Source organism: Oreochromis aureus, linkage group 11 (genome assembly GCF_013358895.1).
Source record: "Oreochromis aureus strain Israel breed Guangdong linkage group 11, ZZ_aureus, whole genome shotgun sequence".
Taxonomy (NCBI): Eukaryota; Metazoa; Chordata; class Actinopteri; order Cichliformes; family Cichlidae; genus Oreochromis; species Oreochromis aureus.
This window is the reverse complement of record NC_052952.1, coordinates 23,885,748-23,901,960: the sequence shown is the minus strand read 5'-3', so window position 1 is coordinate 23,901,960 and position 16,213 is coordinate 23,885,748. Positions and strand designations below refer to the sequence as shown.

General features: G+C 46.2%; 1 protein-coding gene across 1 annotated transcript in view; it reads right to left on the bottom strand.

The window, feature by feature from the left end:
- Positions 1–562: 562 nt before the first annotated feature.
- erfl3 (Ets2 repressor factor like 3) overlaps positions 563–16,213 on the bottom strand; it is a 61,005-nt gene continuing 45,354 nt past the window's right edge. Inside the window, exons 3-5 of the mRNA XM_031744182.2 lie at positions 7,745–7,860; positions 6,422–7,578; positions 563–5,594 (exon numbers count right to left, since the gene is read on the bottom strand). Coding sequence (XP_031600042.1) covers positions 4,926–5,594; positions 6,422–7,578; positions 7,745–7,860 — 1,942 coding nt within the window. The 3' untranslated portion in view covers positions 563–4,925. The remainder of the gene's footprint in view (positions 5,595–6,421; positions 7,579–7,744; positions 7,861–16,213) is intronic.

Here is a 16,213-nt window from a genome sequence, read left to right as displayed (position 1 = left end):
AAAGACATGGATGTGCAAATTTGGTGTGGAAGAACTTGAATGGCCTGCACAAAGTCCCGACATCAGCCTGAGAGAACACCTTCATGAATTAGAGTGCAGACTGCGAGCCAGACCTTCATGTCTCAGTGTCTGACATCACAAATGTGCTTCTGGAAGAATGCACCTAGACATTGCAGAAAGCGTTCCCAGGAAAGCTGAGCTCTTTTAGCTGTAAAGGTTGGGTCGACATCAAATTAAACCATATGGATTAGAAATGGGATGTCACTCAAGTTCACATGCATGTGAGGGCAGACGAGTGAATACTTTTTGGCAATATCTCGGTCTCCTGAGGGCCAAAGAAAAGTGTCTTTACTGTTTTAGAAACACTTTGCGCATTTATTATAATTAACTGTAATCCTGAAATACAGAAATCCCTTCTTTATGACTGGTGGCTCGCTATAGATGAGGCAAAAAGTGACGGGTTAATCTCTTTGTTTACAAATAACCAGGTAATAAAACTCCACTGTGGGGATTATGTGGCATTAATAAACATGAACGAAGAAGAAGAGACATAAACAAACACTTTGAGTTTGATATTGGGTTTTAACCAGTTTTAATTAACCCTGATTACAGCTTAATTACAAGTTTGGGAAAAAAATAACATAAAAACACGAAAGAAGTGGAGAAATTCAATGTTACATCATGGTATTAACTCTCGTCTCCATCTGAGTGTTAGGTAACTGCTTGGGGGGGGGGGTGAAAGACTGAAAGATAGACCTTTACATGGTAAAACAATACACGTCTTTTAAAATGATACAACATCCCCCCTCAAAAAAAAAAGATAAAAAATATACAAGCAAGAGAGAGAAAAAGTAACATTATAAAATTAAAATTACAAGACAAAAAAAGGATAAAATCCCCCACCCCCCCAAATAATCCTCCGCTGCCCCTCCCTCTCAAAACCCGATGTTATTTCTCTGTCAGCATCAAATATTACACACTTTAGTTATATTACATCTGCAAAAACTAAAGACAGGAAAAAGGGGGGTGGGTGGAGGCTAGAAGGTTTGAAAACAGGGAATGGAGTTTGGGGTCGATCAACATCATCCAAAGTGATGTACACAACATAAAAAGCAACAGCTAACAGAGCCATGGAATAATAACAATAATAATAATAATCATCATCATCATCATAATGCCAGCTGGAGAGGTAAATAACCCAATGAGAACAATCACAACATCAGAAAAATAAACCGAGAAACCTTTTCTCCTTCTTCTAAATAGAGAAATGTAATCTTTGTGCTGTTTGTCTGCAGACCTGAAACAGGATGAGGGAGAGTCTGCGTCTCACCCAGACTCCGATCAATCGCTTTGCCCCCGCTATATCGCGACAGTCAGATCGCGCTGCCGTTTGCAGGAAGTCTGACGGCGCCTGAAACAGAGCGAGGAAAAAAGATGAACAGCGAGAAGCGCGAATGAAAGAGAGAGAGAGCAGAGAAGAAAGAGAGACGGATGTCTTTCTGTTGCTGAGATATGAGAAGTAGTAGAAGTAAGGCAGCTGTCAGTTCAGATACAGACACAGGGCCTGGCGGGAGTGTGAGTGTGAGTGCGTGTGCGGGCTGTGACACGCTCCCGTCCAGACCACGGGGGTCTGAGGAGGAAATTCGATCAGCCCGGCTACACAGACCGCCTGCAGGCCATCTATCTCACAGCTCGCCGCTATAGATCCGTCTTGTTGCTGGCCAGGCAGGAGACAGACCCCCCCCCCCGATCGGACGCCTGGCTGGATGCTGAAACATGTCACAAACATATCTGTTTCATGTGTGTGAGAATATGCATAGTTTGAGGAGAGGGTGTCCAACTGATTAACCCCATCCCCGAGCTGCTGTGAACTTTGGAGCATTGCCCTAACTGATCTAAGAGAAGAGACGGGATTACTACTCCACAAATAACCCGCTCACACACCCTCACACACTCCCAGGCGGCCTGCAGAGGTGGCCCAAGGCCAGAGGGGGGCTGGGAGCTGAAACCAGGGAGAACCCTGCTGAGGCGAGCTGGACTGCAGACAGGAAAGAGCAGAACGCCGCGAGCTGAAAGGGCAAGCTACGAGAAACAAAGTGAACAGCAGAGTGAACCACACATCTGACTCATTAGCAGTCTGCTCGAGTCCTGACGGGTTTTTTTCTTTTTTCTCGCCGTTCGTGTTCTTGTGATAGACTGGCCTGCGCTGTTTTTCCCCTGGCTCGTTTATCTATGAAACAAATGTACAAGAAAAACAAACAAATAAAAAAAAAAAACCTGACCCACGCCCCCTCCGCGTCCTCAGTCTGCCCTCCCTCCATGATACCATGTCACAGAAAAAAAAAAATCCTGAATCAATCATGTCATCAAAACGCTTCTTTTAAAAGTTTACTTCTCTTTAATAATTTCCTTTAGAATATATAAAGATATAATCTGTATGTATGTTTGTTAGAGTTCAGTTTGCACTTTTGTACATGCTATAAAAACAAGGCATAGAGAGGCAGAGTGTGTGTGTGTGAGCAGGTGTGTGTGTGTGTGTGTGTGTGTGTGTGTGTGTGTGTGAGAGATGCTCCCTGCTCTCTCGAGCTCTCACACTCGTAGCTAACAGGCCCGCCAGCCTCACACGCCATCAGGACCTGAGAGGGTGATGCCGCTACAGAGAGCCGGAGGTTCAGTCCGAGGGAGAGGGAGCATGCTGAAGGCAGTGCTGTGCGAATGTGTGTGTGTGTTTGCTGGTTTAGTTTAACACTATCTATGATTGTTAGACGAGCTCTAGCTGGTGAACTAAGTTTCTGTGCTGCTGAGGGAAATAATTTTCAGTGTACAAGCCATGTTAGGTGAGGTAAGAAGGCTGGTTAACGGTTTGCTGGAACCCCTGCAAAAACCCTTCCTCCTCCTCCTCTTCTGCAGCCTTCTTCATCATTTCCCCTCCTCACATCTCCCTGGGCTGAACTTGTGTCTGTAAGCAGAGTTGTGATATTTCCACAGGTGGTCCACAAGAGAAAGAAGGGCAGGACAGCAGAGAGACAGAAGGTTATGTGAAAGTCAGAAGCTCTCAGAGAAGAGTCAAAAAAAGGTTTGTGTGTGTGGCAGTGAACAGTTTTTGGTGTCCGTAGTCACTGAGTCCCATTCACTGTTGGCCTTTCTTTCTTTTTTTGTTGCTTTTTTTTGTTTTGTTTTTTCTGCTTGTGTGTGTTTGTGCGCGTGAATCCAATAAACGTACAGCAATAGGCTTCCCTGAGTGGAGTGGGCCAGTTTTAAGAGTCAGTCAGACAACACCCAGCACCCCACCGCCCCCACCCCCTCCCACCTGTATCAGTTTTAGAGACTTTTTCCTTTTGATCCAACAAACATGTTCACAGAGTGATCACTCCGAGTAGCCCTCCCTCCTCCCCTCACACTCTCCCCCCCCCCATGGTTTTAGATACAGGCACTTAAAGTCCCGTCGGTTTGTAGGAAAAAGTGGCGTGGGTGTGCACATCATCATCATCATCATCCTGGATCGTCATTAGGGAGTGTGTGTGTGTGCATGTGTGTGTGTGTGTCCCCTGAGGAAGGTGCTGACTGGCTGCTGATCCTACTGATGGGGAGGGGGGGTTGTGCTACTGGGGCAGGGCATCTGTTATCATCTGTTACTTGATGATTTCAGCCCAGTCATACCGTCGCTGTGCCTGGTGTGGAGTCTGAGTGAGTCCCTCCTGCACACGGCTGCGTCCCAGAAGAGCCCTGATCCAGATAAATAGTCTGGCTTTAGGTCTGACACAAAAAGAGGCAAGAGTTGGGCGGTCCAGGGCGTCAAATAGTGGCCTTTTTTTCTCTGTCTACCCCCAATTAAAGCTGCTTGCACTGCAGAGACATGCGTGAGGTGTCGTTTGGTATTGGTGCCTAACCCTTACTCTGCAAGTACTCTTGGTGCCTAAACCTCAACAAACAGCGAGTAAAAACGAAACACAGAGCAACCAAACGGGTCAGCACGCAGAGTATCTTGTACTTTCCCCCCACTGCCAGGCTCGCTTTCGCCGGCTCGTGCCACAAAAAAAAAAAAAAAAAAGCGAACTCAAAGTCATTTCAAGACTGTGTACAAAGGTGATTTTCAAAGCAAGAGAGCAAACACGATATAGGGCTGTATTTCTATTCTCACTGCAGGAGTAAAGATGCATCACTGTTGTTGGAATAATGCTGACACGAATAAAAAAATTTGTTATCTGCTTTTAGTTTTCAAACAAATGGTGTTGAAAGATATTTTTGAGGGTTGCAAATGTGAATGATTTGGTTTTTATTTTTCTTGTTTTTGGATGTTAGTGTATCTTTTTCTGAGACGCGGGCTGTCTACCCGTTCAGTCACTACCAGGAACTCTGTATGCACTGTTTACACCAGGGGTAGAGAACTCCAGGCCTCTTGGGTCGGTGTCCTACAGGTTTTAGATATCACCCTGGGTCAACACACCTGAATCAAATGATTAGTTCATTACCAGGCGGCTGGAGAACTTCAAGACATATTGAGGAGGTAATTTAGCCATTTAAATCAGCTGTGTTGGATCAAGGACACATCTAAAACCTGCAGGACACCGGCCCTTGAGGCCTGGCGTTCTCCCACCCCTAGTTTACACTGTCTTGGTGTTATACAGTGACTAAGAATAAACATAAACATTGCAGCACGGACACCAAAAGAGACCTCACGTGCATCCGTCTGTGACACCAGCGGCTGACAAAACGGCCATATTTGGCACCCTGAGATGAGAAGGTGTCGGGCTGTCTTTGGGGCGTTACTTTCATGTGTATGTTGACGTGTGCTCTCGGGTCAGTGGAGGTTTCTTGATTCTAGTTTGTCAGTGTGAGGAGAGGGAATTACAGAGGAACCATTTACATACTCCTGCACCACCTCCTGCCCTGCCGGAGCAGTAGTGTTTGGACTGAGGCTCTCATCAGCAGTCTTTATTCTCCAGAGACAGCTGTGCAGTGGCGCGGTGCAGCTCGGCAGTCACCCTCCTGTGCGAGGCCAGGGGTGCTGCTAAAGAGCCTTCATACGCCAGCATAGGAGGACTATCCCCGCCTCCGCTGCCCGTCCCATCCTCCTCCATCTCCATCTGTCCGTTACTTTGCCTCTCTCGCTCCCTCTCCTCCTCCGGTCGTACTTTTTTATCATCCGACTCCTCCTGCGAGGCCTCCATGCGCTGGTCTTCGCTCCAGCGCCTCTTGAAGCGCAGCTTGAGGGGAATGCACTTCGTCTGGGGAGCCCCCACCACGGGGGGCTGAGACGGGGGTGTGCTGCTCTCCCCGGGCTCGGCGGGTTCGCTCTTGATGACGGGCAGCATGCGATGTACGCCGGAGTGTGTGTGCTGCGAGGTGAAGAAAGGCATCAGGCCGGGCGGAGGAGGAGCGGGGGCTTTGAACACATCTTCGTCTAAGTCCTCGTCGGTGTGGGGTTGTTGCTGGGCCCGGGCTGAGCCGTTAGCAAGGTGGTGGTGGTCGGATGCTCTCGGGTGGCGACGGGCGAAGAGCTCAAACTCTTCATCTCTTTCATCCGGGTCTTCATCGCTAATGTCAGTCACCTCCACCTCTTCCTCTGAGTCTATGTCAGAGATGGGCTCCACCTTCAAACAGAGGGACAAGGAAGTTGATCAAAAATGTAACTTTAAAAAAGGATTGCTGTTGGTAATTAAATATATAAATCACAAATCACAAATAAATACATAAATTTACTAACGCTTGACTTTAGTTGGGAGAGCTGTCAGAGTATATAGAGTGACTCATTTTAATATTTATTGTTTTTTATATCCTTCATAGAGCACGATTACATGCACGTTTAGTTTGCGAACTGCAACTGGCCAGACTGACACGACTACAGTCATGCAGACTGACTGAGACTTCGCCCTGAACTGTAAAGCCAGCGGCAGCAGTCCTGCTCTGGTGATCTGCGTACCTGAGGGACACTCTAACCAGAAGCTGCAGAAATAGGTATGCTGAGTTCACCAAGCAAAGCATAACAAGGACTACTGTCGCCAGATACAAGACAGAGGAGTTTGAGTTCAGGAAGTTTCTCTCAGGTACTTAAAATCCTGAATTCCCTCAGGCTATTAGATCACTTTAACTCTGACTGGGTCATTTATATAAATTTTTCGATGACTGCTCATTTTTAGACACATCCTTGTAATCTATTTATTTTTCTTTTCTTTAACCTCATTATTTATCAGTTTTATCTGTTCCTTAAAAAGCAACTGTGATTAGTGTGTAACTTACCCACACGACTGTGAGTCGTGTGGGTAAGCTGCAAACGAAATGCTTGTGTTTGGGTTTAATAAAGTTATCTGAATCAGAAACAAAATACCAGTGCATGCTCTCTCTGAAACACACGTAGCCACAAACAAAGTCTAAATCACTGGGAATTGTGGGAATGTGAGCGATGTTTGGGTCTGCGTACCTTTATCTTGGGAAGTCCCGCGCTGTTTAGAGACTGCGTTGAGGAGGAGGCGGAGATGAGCCCGGAGCCACTGGCAGAACTCAAGTCACTGCCGAATGACAGCGAGGAGCCCAGGCCAGAGGTGGAGGACATGGACCCGGATCCTGAACCTGAGGACAGTGAGCTCTGCCTGGGTTTACTCTGGCTCTGTCCCTCCCTCTGCTTCCTGCCCAGTGGAGGCGGCTGCAGCTTGAACTTGAAGGGGGACATGTGCGGCGGCTCCTCACCAAGGTGAAGTGGATGATGCATGGGGTGGGAATGTGGGTGAGGGTGAGCAGAGTGAGGATGCGGGTGGTGGTGGGTCGGGTGACCCAGGGGTGGATGGTGGTGCCGGTCTCCTCCCCTCTCGCCTCCCCCCACAGTCGAGGCTCTCTCCGCCCTCTCGGCCGCTCCTCTCTCTGCAGTCAGACCGGCCTTGTCGGGCCGGTGGGGCTGGGGGATGACGATGTTGGGGTACTGGAGGAAAGCCCTGGGGCTGAGGCCGTAGTTGTACACCGACTGGGTGTGGGCCTGCAGGTAGCGCTTCATGTCCTCTGGGTTAAAGGAGAAGTGAGAGCCTAACATGGGTGATAGGGTGGGCGAGGGAGTGTAGGGGAGGTGAGATGTGGGGGTCATGGAGAGTGCCGGAGACAGAGGTGGAGCTAGAAGGCTTGCTCCTCCTGGGCCTGGCAGGGGGGACGCAGGGAAGGGGGACAGGGGCTCTGGGTGGATGCGGTGTGCTGCCGGGCCACGGGAGCCTGGATGCCCTGCAGGGTTACCCGGCCCTCCGTACATGCGGAACAGGGCTTCATGAGAAGACAAACGGGGGTGGATGATGCTCCGGTAGCCTCCTCCACCACCACCTGGCCCTCCTCCACCTCCTCCACTCACAACTCTCTCCCCCCTCTCCTCTCCTGCTCCCGTGTTACCCTCCTCGATCTCAGAATTGGCTGAAGTGCCGTCGCTGCAGTCGCTGACAGAGCCGCGGGCCATTCGTCGGGCCACGGAGCTGAACATGCCGCCGGGGCTGCGCAGGTCCTCGTTAGGGGAGAGGACTTCAGATGGGGTGGAAGGAGGGAAGCGGAAGTGGGTCCCTGCACCGGTGGGGACAGGAGGGGCACTCTGAGGAACGCTACTTCCTGTAGACGTAAAAGGCAAGAGAGAGAAGAGAAGAAAAAGAGGAAAAAAGAGGGGCAGAGTACAGAGAAATGAATTGCAATGCTCTCTTGTATAATCCCATGTAGTCATGCCATCCTATTGTGGGATTAGGAGATATTTACGCACGCACACACAGACGAGGCTTACCAGTGGAGCCCATATCAATGAACGGGTAGTTGACCAAAACCAGTTTGTTGAAGTTAAACTTGTAGGTGAACCTTTTCCCTTTGGTCTTATGAAGGATCCTCTTGTTGTAGTAATATCTGTAAAACAGAAGGAGAAAACTAAAATCAAACACAGCATACAAAACATTTCATTCCAAAATAAGCTCCTCGTGTTTAAAACACTATTTTGTGCTTCTGATCTTTAAGGCCATGTCAGATGAGCTTGAACAGTCAAGCACACACTTTAATAAGCGAGTCTTTCATGCCTCCCCCCCTCCTCTCATCATGACAGATATTAGAGAGTGTTGCATGACATTTGCACAAAGCAGACACAGAAAGGAGGAGGAGGAGGAGGATGGGATGGGAAGAAAAAAAGATGAGGATACACTGAGCTGAGGAACAGCACTGTGAAGTTGTGCGTCAGGATAAGAAAATATTTAAAAGATCAGCAGCCAGCGTAAGCAGCGCCGGGCTGTTCTGAATCTGCATTTAACAGGTGTTCATGCAGGGCAACATTTGTGTTTAACCCTTTAAAGCCCGAACCATGACATAATTGCCAAAAATTTTAAGTTTTTGAAAATGGAGTATTTATTGCCTCTTTCGACAAATTTAAAGAAAAGACAAGAAAAAAGACTAGAACAAAAAGGAAACAAACAAAACGTTCTTAATCAAGAGAAAAGTAAGAGCACCAAGAGGAAGTATGTTTACACTAAGGGCAACTTGAACTCCTGACCTTACGCTTTAAAAAACAGATCTTGTCATACCAGATGGATGGATTTTTCCCCCACCCCTAGTGAATAAAGTTACTTTTTGCGAGTTGGTATCATGTATAAACAAAAGAAACAGGTACACTTTATAAATTAAAATGTGCCCCAGCTCTCACCAAAATGCTTGGTGAGAGCTGGTGTGCCTGGACTTTTATTGTACTCGGAAACAATGTCAACATCTGTCCAGCTATGTTTCAGTTTGTGCCGCTGAGATAACGCTGCTGCTTCAACCGTCTTTGCTGGCAGTCTAAAAAAAGGTCAGGTATTATGAAAAAAGCATCTTTTAAGTTCAGATGTGGTCAGACGAGTGTCTCTCACACACACATACACATACACAACTCATTCTCATCTTTCATTTTTGCTGGTGGACCTATCTCTTTATATAACAGCAAAGCAAAGCCACCAATAATTCAGCCCATCTTTATCTGTTTATGTAATGGCCATTCTCTCTATTTTTTTCATGCTTTTTCTCTCTCCCATGGCTCCTGCCTACAGTACAAGGCTCCATTTTTATTAACCTTTGTCCAGCTACAGCTCTTTATGTAACATCTCTCTACTTTCTTCCTCGGATCCACACTCACTTTATGTAACCTCTAGATCCCTGGCTGACAACCCTCACACACCGAGGGAAACCGAACGAAAGAAAGAGGAGGAGAAAGAAAAAAAAACCCTGATGTGTTGATCCGTCAGGGTGGGAGGGGGGAAGAAAACAAGCCAGATCACCAAAACTACCACCTGTCCTTCTCACCACTATCCCTGGTGATTAAACACAGGGTTTAACCACACTGCCCTTTCCTCCTGTCTGCATGCCTACCTGCTTTTATAGTGCTAGACTAGCCGCTTTCTCTTCCTCCACCTTGGCACATGATAAGTGATGAGTGCTGGCAAAGATAGGGGCTTCAGGGTATGTAGGTAATGTTGAGTTAATCAGAGCCCAGTGACTATCATTACACTGAATGGTAGTTATCGAGACGGCGCTGTGTGCCGGTGTCTGTTGCCCTTCACCCCCTCTTATTATGCTTATTACTCAGACTTGTTGGACCGTTTTTTACTCTGGGAACAGACTATTGCTCTTTTTCACTTGTTATCCCCCCCCTCCTTCTCCCTTTATCCTACCGATACCCCTGTCTCCCTCTTTCTCTCATCAATCCACCTCCCCCCTCTTTATCCTGCCCTCTCCACTCATCCCCTGAGGCAGTGGGAGAGATGAGAGAGAGAGAGAGAGAGAGAGAGGGAGAGAGAGAGAGGGAGAAGAGAGACAAGACAAGCCTGCACTGTTGAAAACATTGTTTATGCCAGGCACAAAGCAGCATGTAATTTCTGCTCTAGGGGAGACACTCACAAGGGCCGGGAAGGAGGGGGAACGAGGGGGACGGACGGACAGAGACAGGCGGGCAGGAAGTGAAGCAGAATTAAAACCACAACAGGCTTGTGATTGAATTAGCTGATGATAGAAAAGTCAATGAGATGTGCTGCGGCCCACATAGGGTCCAATATAAATACAGAGAAAACAAACAAAGTCGCATGCATCTAAAAATACACTCAGCAGCAAGGACATAAAACCTCGAATGTGAATGACAAACGTGTATTGATAGTGAAGATGACAGACGAACGAGAGGTGAGGGAGGCCACTGCGGTTTTGGGGAAGGGCTGGTGGATCATGCTGATATCTATGAGAGGATGACAACAAGTAGAAACAAAATGAAAGGACCAGGGTCGTATAAGGATGACAATAAATGAGGTGTTTGGTCCCCCCTCCTAATTTCAGATAAACTATGTTCAGTATGGGGTGAGGGGAGGAAGACAGAACAAAAGACACCATGTGGAAAAGAGCCAGAGATGAATAATAACTAATGATTAAATGCAGAGTGGTGTATCAACACAGTGAAACGAGGTGAGTTAAGAAGAACATTCATCAGCATGGGAAGCCCCCAGCAGCCTAGGCTTATTGAAGCATATTTTTGACAGTTTATTAAAGAAGGCTATCTGCTGTATGTTCACCTAGGTATGTAAGACACATCTAGGCAAAACTGTTATTGAACAGAGGTGGTGGCCTGGGACACCAACCATCAGTCTCAAAATCTCTTCTCAGGCAATTCAACCCTGGCTCACGGTCATTGAGGTCACACTCATGTGACCTTAATGACTCACATGATGGCAGGGTGGGTCAACGACTCTCAGGACCACCTACAAAGTGACAACCTCATTAGAGTTTAAATACCTGGGACTCACCATCAGCTTTTATGACTGACAGTGCCTTTCAGATGAGAACGCCTTTAGTCTAGTCGGGTCATTTCATCACAAATAATCATGGGTCTTCTGCTCGACTGTCTCCAATTTGCCTTAAAAATGTCATAGTCCTAAGATTGGCTGTATAACCAACCAAATAACCCTAACTAACCAACTAAGTTTTGGTACCTAAACTTAACCATTGAGTGGGTGTGAAAGTTAGAAATTAAGTGCACGAGTTCTGGGCTATTAACTGTTGCAGGTCTGTTAAACGTGGCCGAGGGCGCAGGAGGAGCTCCGATCGAAGATTTATCATCTGCAGAAGTGATTACACCACCAGAGGGAGGAGGACTTCGCAGTCATGAGTTTTTTGAGTCATTTAAGATGCTGAACTGTGAAATCAAAGGTTTTATTCTTCACTGTGTTTGTGGTACTAACAAAAAGGTATGACTTCATTCATTGTGCTACGACGTGACATAGGCCTAAATATAAAAAATGTCACAAACACTGTTACACCTGAGCTCACAAGCTGTGGTTTTGATGCAGCTGTATCAAATGTCACATTTATTTCTTTAAAATTACTTTTGGACTTCTTATTAATACATCCTGACTTAGAAAACATTTTTGCTTTGTCCACGTTCTTTATTATGTTCATAATAAACTGGGCATAACAGCCAAATCCTCGAGAAGTTTGCCTCTAAATAAGGATTCAAAAGGTTTTTTTCTTCCTGGAAGTGATACTTATATTACCATCTTTGCCTCCTACACATTTAAAATGGGGATCGTTTGACTTTCCCTCTCAAGTCTCTGATGCTACAAGGGTACATAAAGCTGAAACGCAGGGTTGGAAATAGAACAACTTTCCATGTGCTCTGAATGAAGCTGCGTTTAGAGCACATGGTCACCCGGTCTTTCTCCAAGCCCACCCCCCTGCACCGTCATACAGGCAGACAGTCTTTGAAGAGCATTTGAACTCACTTCAAAAGAGAAGAAAGAGATTCTTTGAGTGCCTGTGTTTAGCTGCCCACCGCACTTGCCTTGCACGCACAAATGCATGCATGCACACACACATTTCTATCGTATCCTGTGCCATCTCATTCAGACATACTCAAACGCAGGGGTGGATGTGTGCCCCCACTCCAGCATGTATCATCCAGGAGATGCAGCTTTATCCCATTCCCTGTTCTACCAAAAGAGTAGATTGAACAATCAGTGCGAGCATGGATTTAGGCAAAGCCTTCGGGGAAACAGAGGGGGAGGCTTTCTATCAACTCACTTGTTACTGCGAGTGATTTTAGGCCAGGGATTATGGCTGCGATTACACAGACGTGCTGGGGTCCAAAACATTATGATCAAAGCATGGAAACACACACCGGAGTGCAGCAACTAAATAGCAGTGAACAGACAGAGAAATTTCAGAAACCCGTGCTCGAAACCATGTTTTTACAAAGCAACCCTTTCCAGGCCCTTCTGGGGGATCCTGAGGTGTTCACAGGCCAGATGAGATGTATGATCTCTCTAAAGGGGCCTGGGTCTCTTCCCAGTTTGGTTCGCCTGGAAAACCTCTAGAAAGAAGCACCCAAATATCTAACCTATGGTGGAATCTCGTTGGGACCTCTTGTATTTAGGAGCTTATTCTTTTGGTCATTCCCCAAATCTCACGACCAGAGGTTAGGGGTGGAACTTTCTTTGTATCATTTATCCAAGCACTGATTTTCCTTAATGCTTAAATTCAGGTTTGCAGCAAGGTTGGAGCCTACTCCAGCTGTCACTGGGTAAGAAGCAGGCACACCCTGCCCAGGTCGCATCATAGGGACTCAGACAATCAGTCACACCTACAAGTTAGAATCACTAATTAGCCTAATAGTGCATTCCAGATGTAGTTGGAAGCCCCAGTTCGAGATTGGGTGTAGTTTGATACAACCACCATCTCCACACTCAGAAGATATCTTATGTGTCTTACATAAAAACTCATTAACACGTGCATTGGATGAGTATAGATACCCACATGCATCATATTGCAAATGCAAAAAGTTGAATTGCCTTAAAAGGTTAAGGCAGTAATTTGTGATTAAATATAAAGTACTTGCAGGTTTAGTTCAAATACTGAGGTTGGGCTAAAGACCTGTCCACTATTCCCACTTTTTCCATAAATTAATATTATGATATCTGTATAAAATCTTTTCCACTATCTCTCCATATGCACACACAAATGACAGCACTAAAAATGAAATGAATCACCCGCTCACGTGCACGTGTGTCTGCACAGGCTGTGCCTTGCCATTGTTGGGCTGTAAATAGGAGCTGACTGTGACAGGAAGTTGGGATTACAATGCTCCCCATGCGTCCCATGTTTATTTTCTGCCTCTTTCGTCAGTGTTGGCTGTTACACACAAACACACACACATCCCAGCTAGATCTTCCTCTACACATATGCACACATACACACACACCAGCTGCTCACACTCAGGTGTGTACAAATTACAGAGATAAAAAGTCCTTTGTGTGGGAGCCACATTTGACAAGTGTTTACTGACTCAAAAAAAGGAAATTAAATGCGTTTGCGTTGGTTAGGTGGGGGTGTGATGAGCATATACATGGCATATACATGGTGTGTGTTGGTGTGTGAAGAGGAAGATCGTGTCAGGGTCCGATCAGGCCGGTCACATGCTCGGCGGGTACAATATATGTAGTCGAGCACACTCTGGTGTGTGCGTGCTTTCCACCCTCATAGAAAACAGAGGCCTCATTCAGTGGGGACAAAGGCATACACACAGTGCTCATGTATGCTAAACACATACATGCTGCAGATCGAGACAATGGAAAGACAATGCACATATGTTGAACACTAAGTGATACAGTGGTACTGTCGCTGGGTGCTCCCTCTGCACTTTCTCTCTGGCCCTGGGTCTTTCCACACAAAGCAGTGCAACAGTTAAAGACCTTCTGACCTACAAACAGGCCCAGCCAGCTGAGTGAGTAACAGGGTGTGCATAGGCAGCAATATTTCCTGCAGCCTGCTGTTTACATGTGGTCATCGGGTTACACTTCTTGAACACCAATCATAACCAGTTTTACTGCTGATTTGTTTTTTTTTTTTTTTAATGGCTACTGTATTTCAGGAAAAGACAGGCCAAGACACGCAAACATGGTGCCAGCTTGGCCTAGTTCTGCTGGATTACTGAAAAATAAGAATCATAAATAGTTGGTTTATTATACTTTTAAAAAGAAGAAAGTTGCTTTTTAATACTAAGTGGATTTCCTTGAACTTTAATCAGCTGATTACACTAAATAAATGTGGACATCGACTTTTATAGAGGGTCTATAAGAAAGACAAATTTAGACCATTATTGCAAAGCTGCATGTGGGACAGTAATCACTTTAGAGCAGTTGTCTGGTTTCAATAATTGATGGACGTTAAAATTGTCATTGTAAATAAAATATGATTAATTGCCCCGAAAGTAATGAAAAACAGCGTATTGTGTGTCAGACTCACTGCCTCAGCTTCCTCATCCTCCTAGTTAGAAGGGTTTTATCTCGCTACTCTGTGCGTTTGTCTGATTACAGGAGTGGTTTCAGGGAGTCGGACTGTTAGCTTTCAGTTTCAGCGACTGTCTTCTTCCAGCACTTGTTTTTGCTACTTGAACAATTTTCTAACTTTGTCTGCTCTCCTCTGCTCCTGTTTTTGGCTTGCCTGGCCCCCGCCTCTGAACCACTCCTGCTCCAACTGTGTTCTCCATAGTCGCCACCTCACTTAACTACTCCACTCTGGATTAATTATCCTCCCCGATTCGACAATTCCACCTAGCTCGGCCATTCCTAGGGCTTCCACCTCAACTCAGTTAAGATTGCTTCAACCACAGATCAGTAATCTCTATCCTCCAACCACTGGTTCCCTCCCTCTCAGTTAGTGCTTACTTCCACACATTTATAAATAAATCCTCATAAAAAATCTGAAGTCGTGTTTTCTAGTTCGGTCCCCATGTTAACTGCATGTTCTCATGTAATTTTAGCCTACAATAAAACAATTGTTGTTCTATTTATGCACACTTCTACAGTGGCAGCCTTCCAGCTGTGGTGTCCCATCACAATTAAATAAATGTTGGCAATGAAGCAAGCGCTTAAAACATGTGTTCCAGCATCCATGCTTGGCCGAGAGTCTGCACAATGGTGCATTTGTGCATCTGAATGCACACATGCACCGTGTTGGTAATCTTTACCAGCTGTGCATGGCAATCCCGCTGACCTCTGACCACTAACGCTGGCTGCTGACTGGCAGGCAGGGGACCTGGAGGTCTCAAGGAGCTGGGACCTCTTAGCGTGATTGCACTCATTAAGCCAAAACTCTGCAATGAATGATTGGCAAAAGGCTTCATTTGCCCTAAGTTTACTTCATGACAGCAAAGAGTGGTGCAAGGACTAGGAGGAAGGTTTATGTCATGGTCTTTTCATCAGTGGAAATCTTTATTTCTCCAGCCTATTGACTTATTTCTCATGATTAAATTGGAGCTGAGGATTATAGATTGTGCCCGTTCTTTGATTCATTAACTCCACCTGAAATGTCAGGCAGCACTAATCTCAACGCTTGAGACTGAAGATCTAACAAAAGAGCGACAGCCTGAATTTGTTTTTCTCTTTGATTCGGTGATTCGGTTTGATTCGGTGCAACAGAACAGAACAAACTGATTCATTATCAAATTAAAAAACAGGACAGTCTAACCTCTTAACGTCCACACGCACATTTCCACGCATATAAACACACACTCGCGCAGTGTGAGTGTAATCCTCTCAACAGGAGTGGGAATTTCACAGTGGCCGTGGGAGCGGGAGGCCAGGATGACGCATGGGCCGAGGCTGCGTCCCATCGATGGAAAGCCAACACACATACGCTCAAGTCTGCACACAATACAGTGGTCCTGATTAAGGGAATTTCCACCATGTGCACGGCAGACAGGAAAGAACAAGATCACTGAGGTAAAAATAATAATTACACAGTCCAAAGTGATAAAACGAACACTTCAAAACAAGCCCGCCTTTTAATTGTGTGTGCATGTGTGTGTAGGCTAACTGCCACATGTCGACTGTGGTCGCCATTATTAGCAGACTCCAGGTTTTCTCCACATGAAGGACGCGAGGTGGCCTGTTTTCCAACAGTTTACTCCATATGGGGACTGTTACCATGCGCACGTGCCTGTTTTATAACTTCATCGGTCTTCAGTGCCACTAATCCTGTTGCCACATTACTATTAATGTGTCTTGAGAGGCTTCATTTCGAGCAGTGAAGGAGCTCCGGTGTCAAATCAGGTGACATCGCAAAGGTGCATGTTTGTTTGTGTGTGTGTTGTTTTGTTGACTGTCCTTATCACTATAAGCCAGCTCACTTTAGAGGGACACAACCTGGCTGCTGGAAGCTGGACGAGGACACAGGAGTGAACTCCTGTGTGGGGACCTTGTTG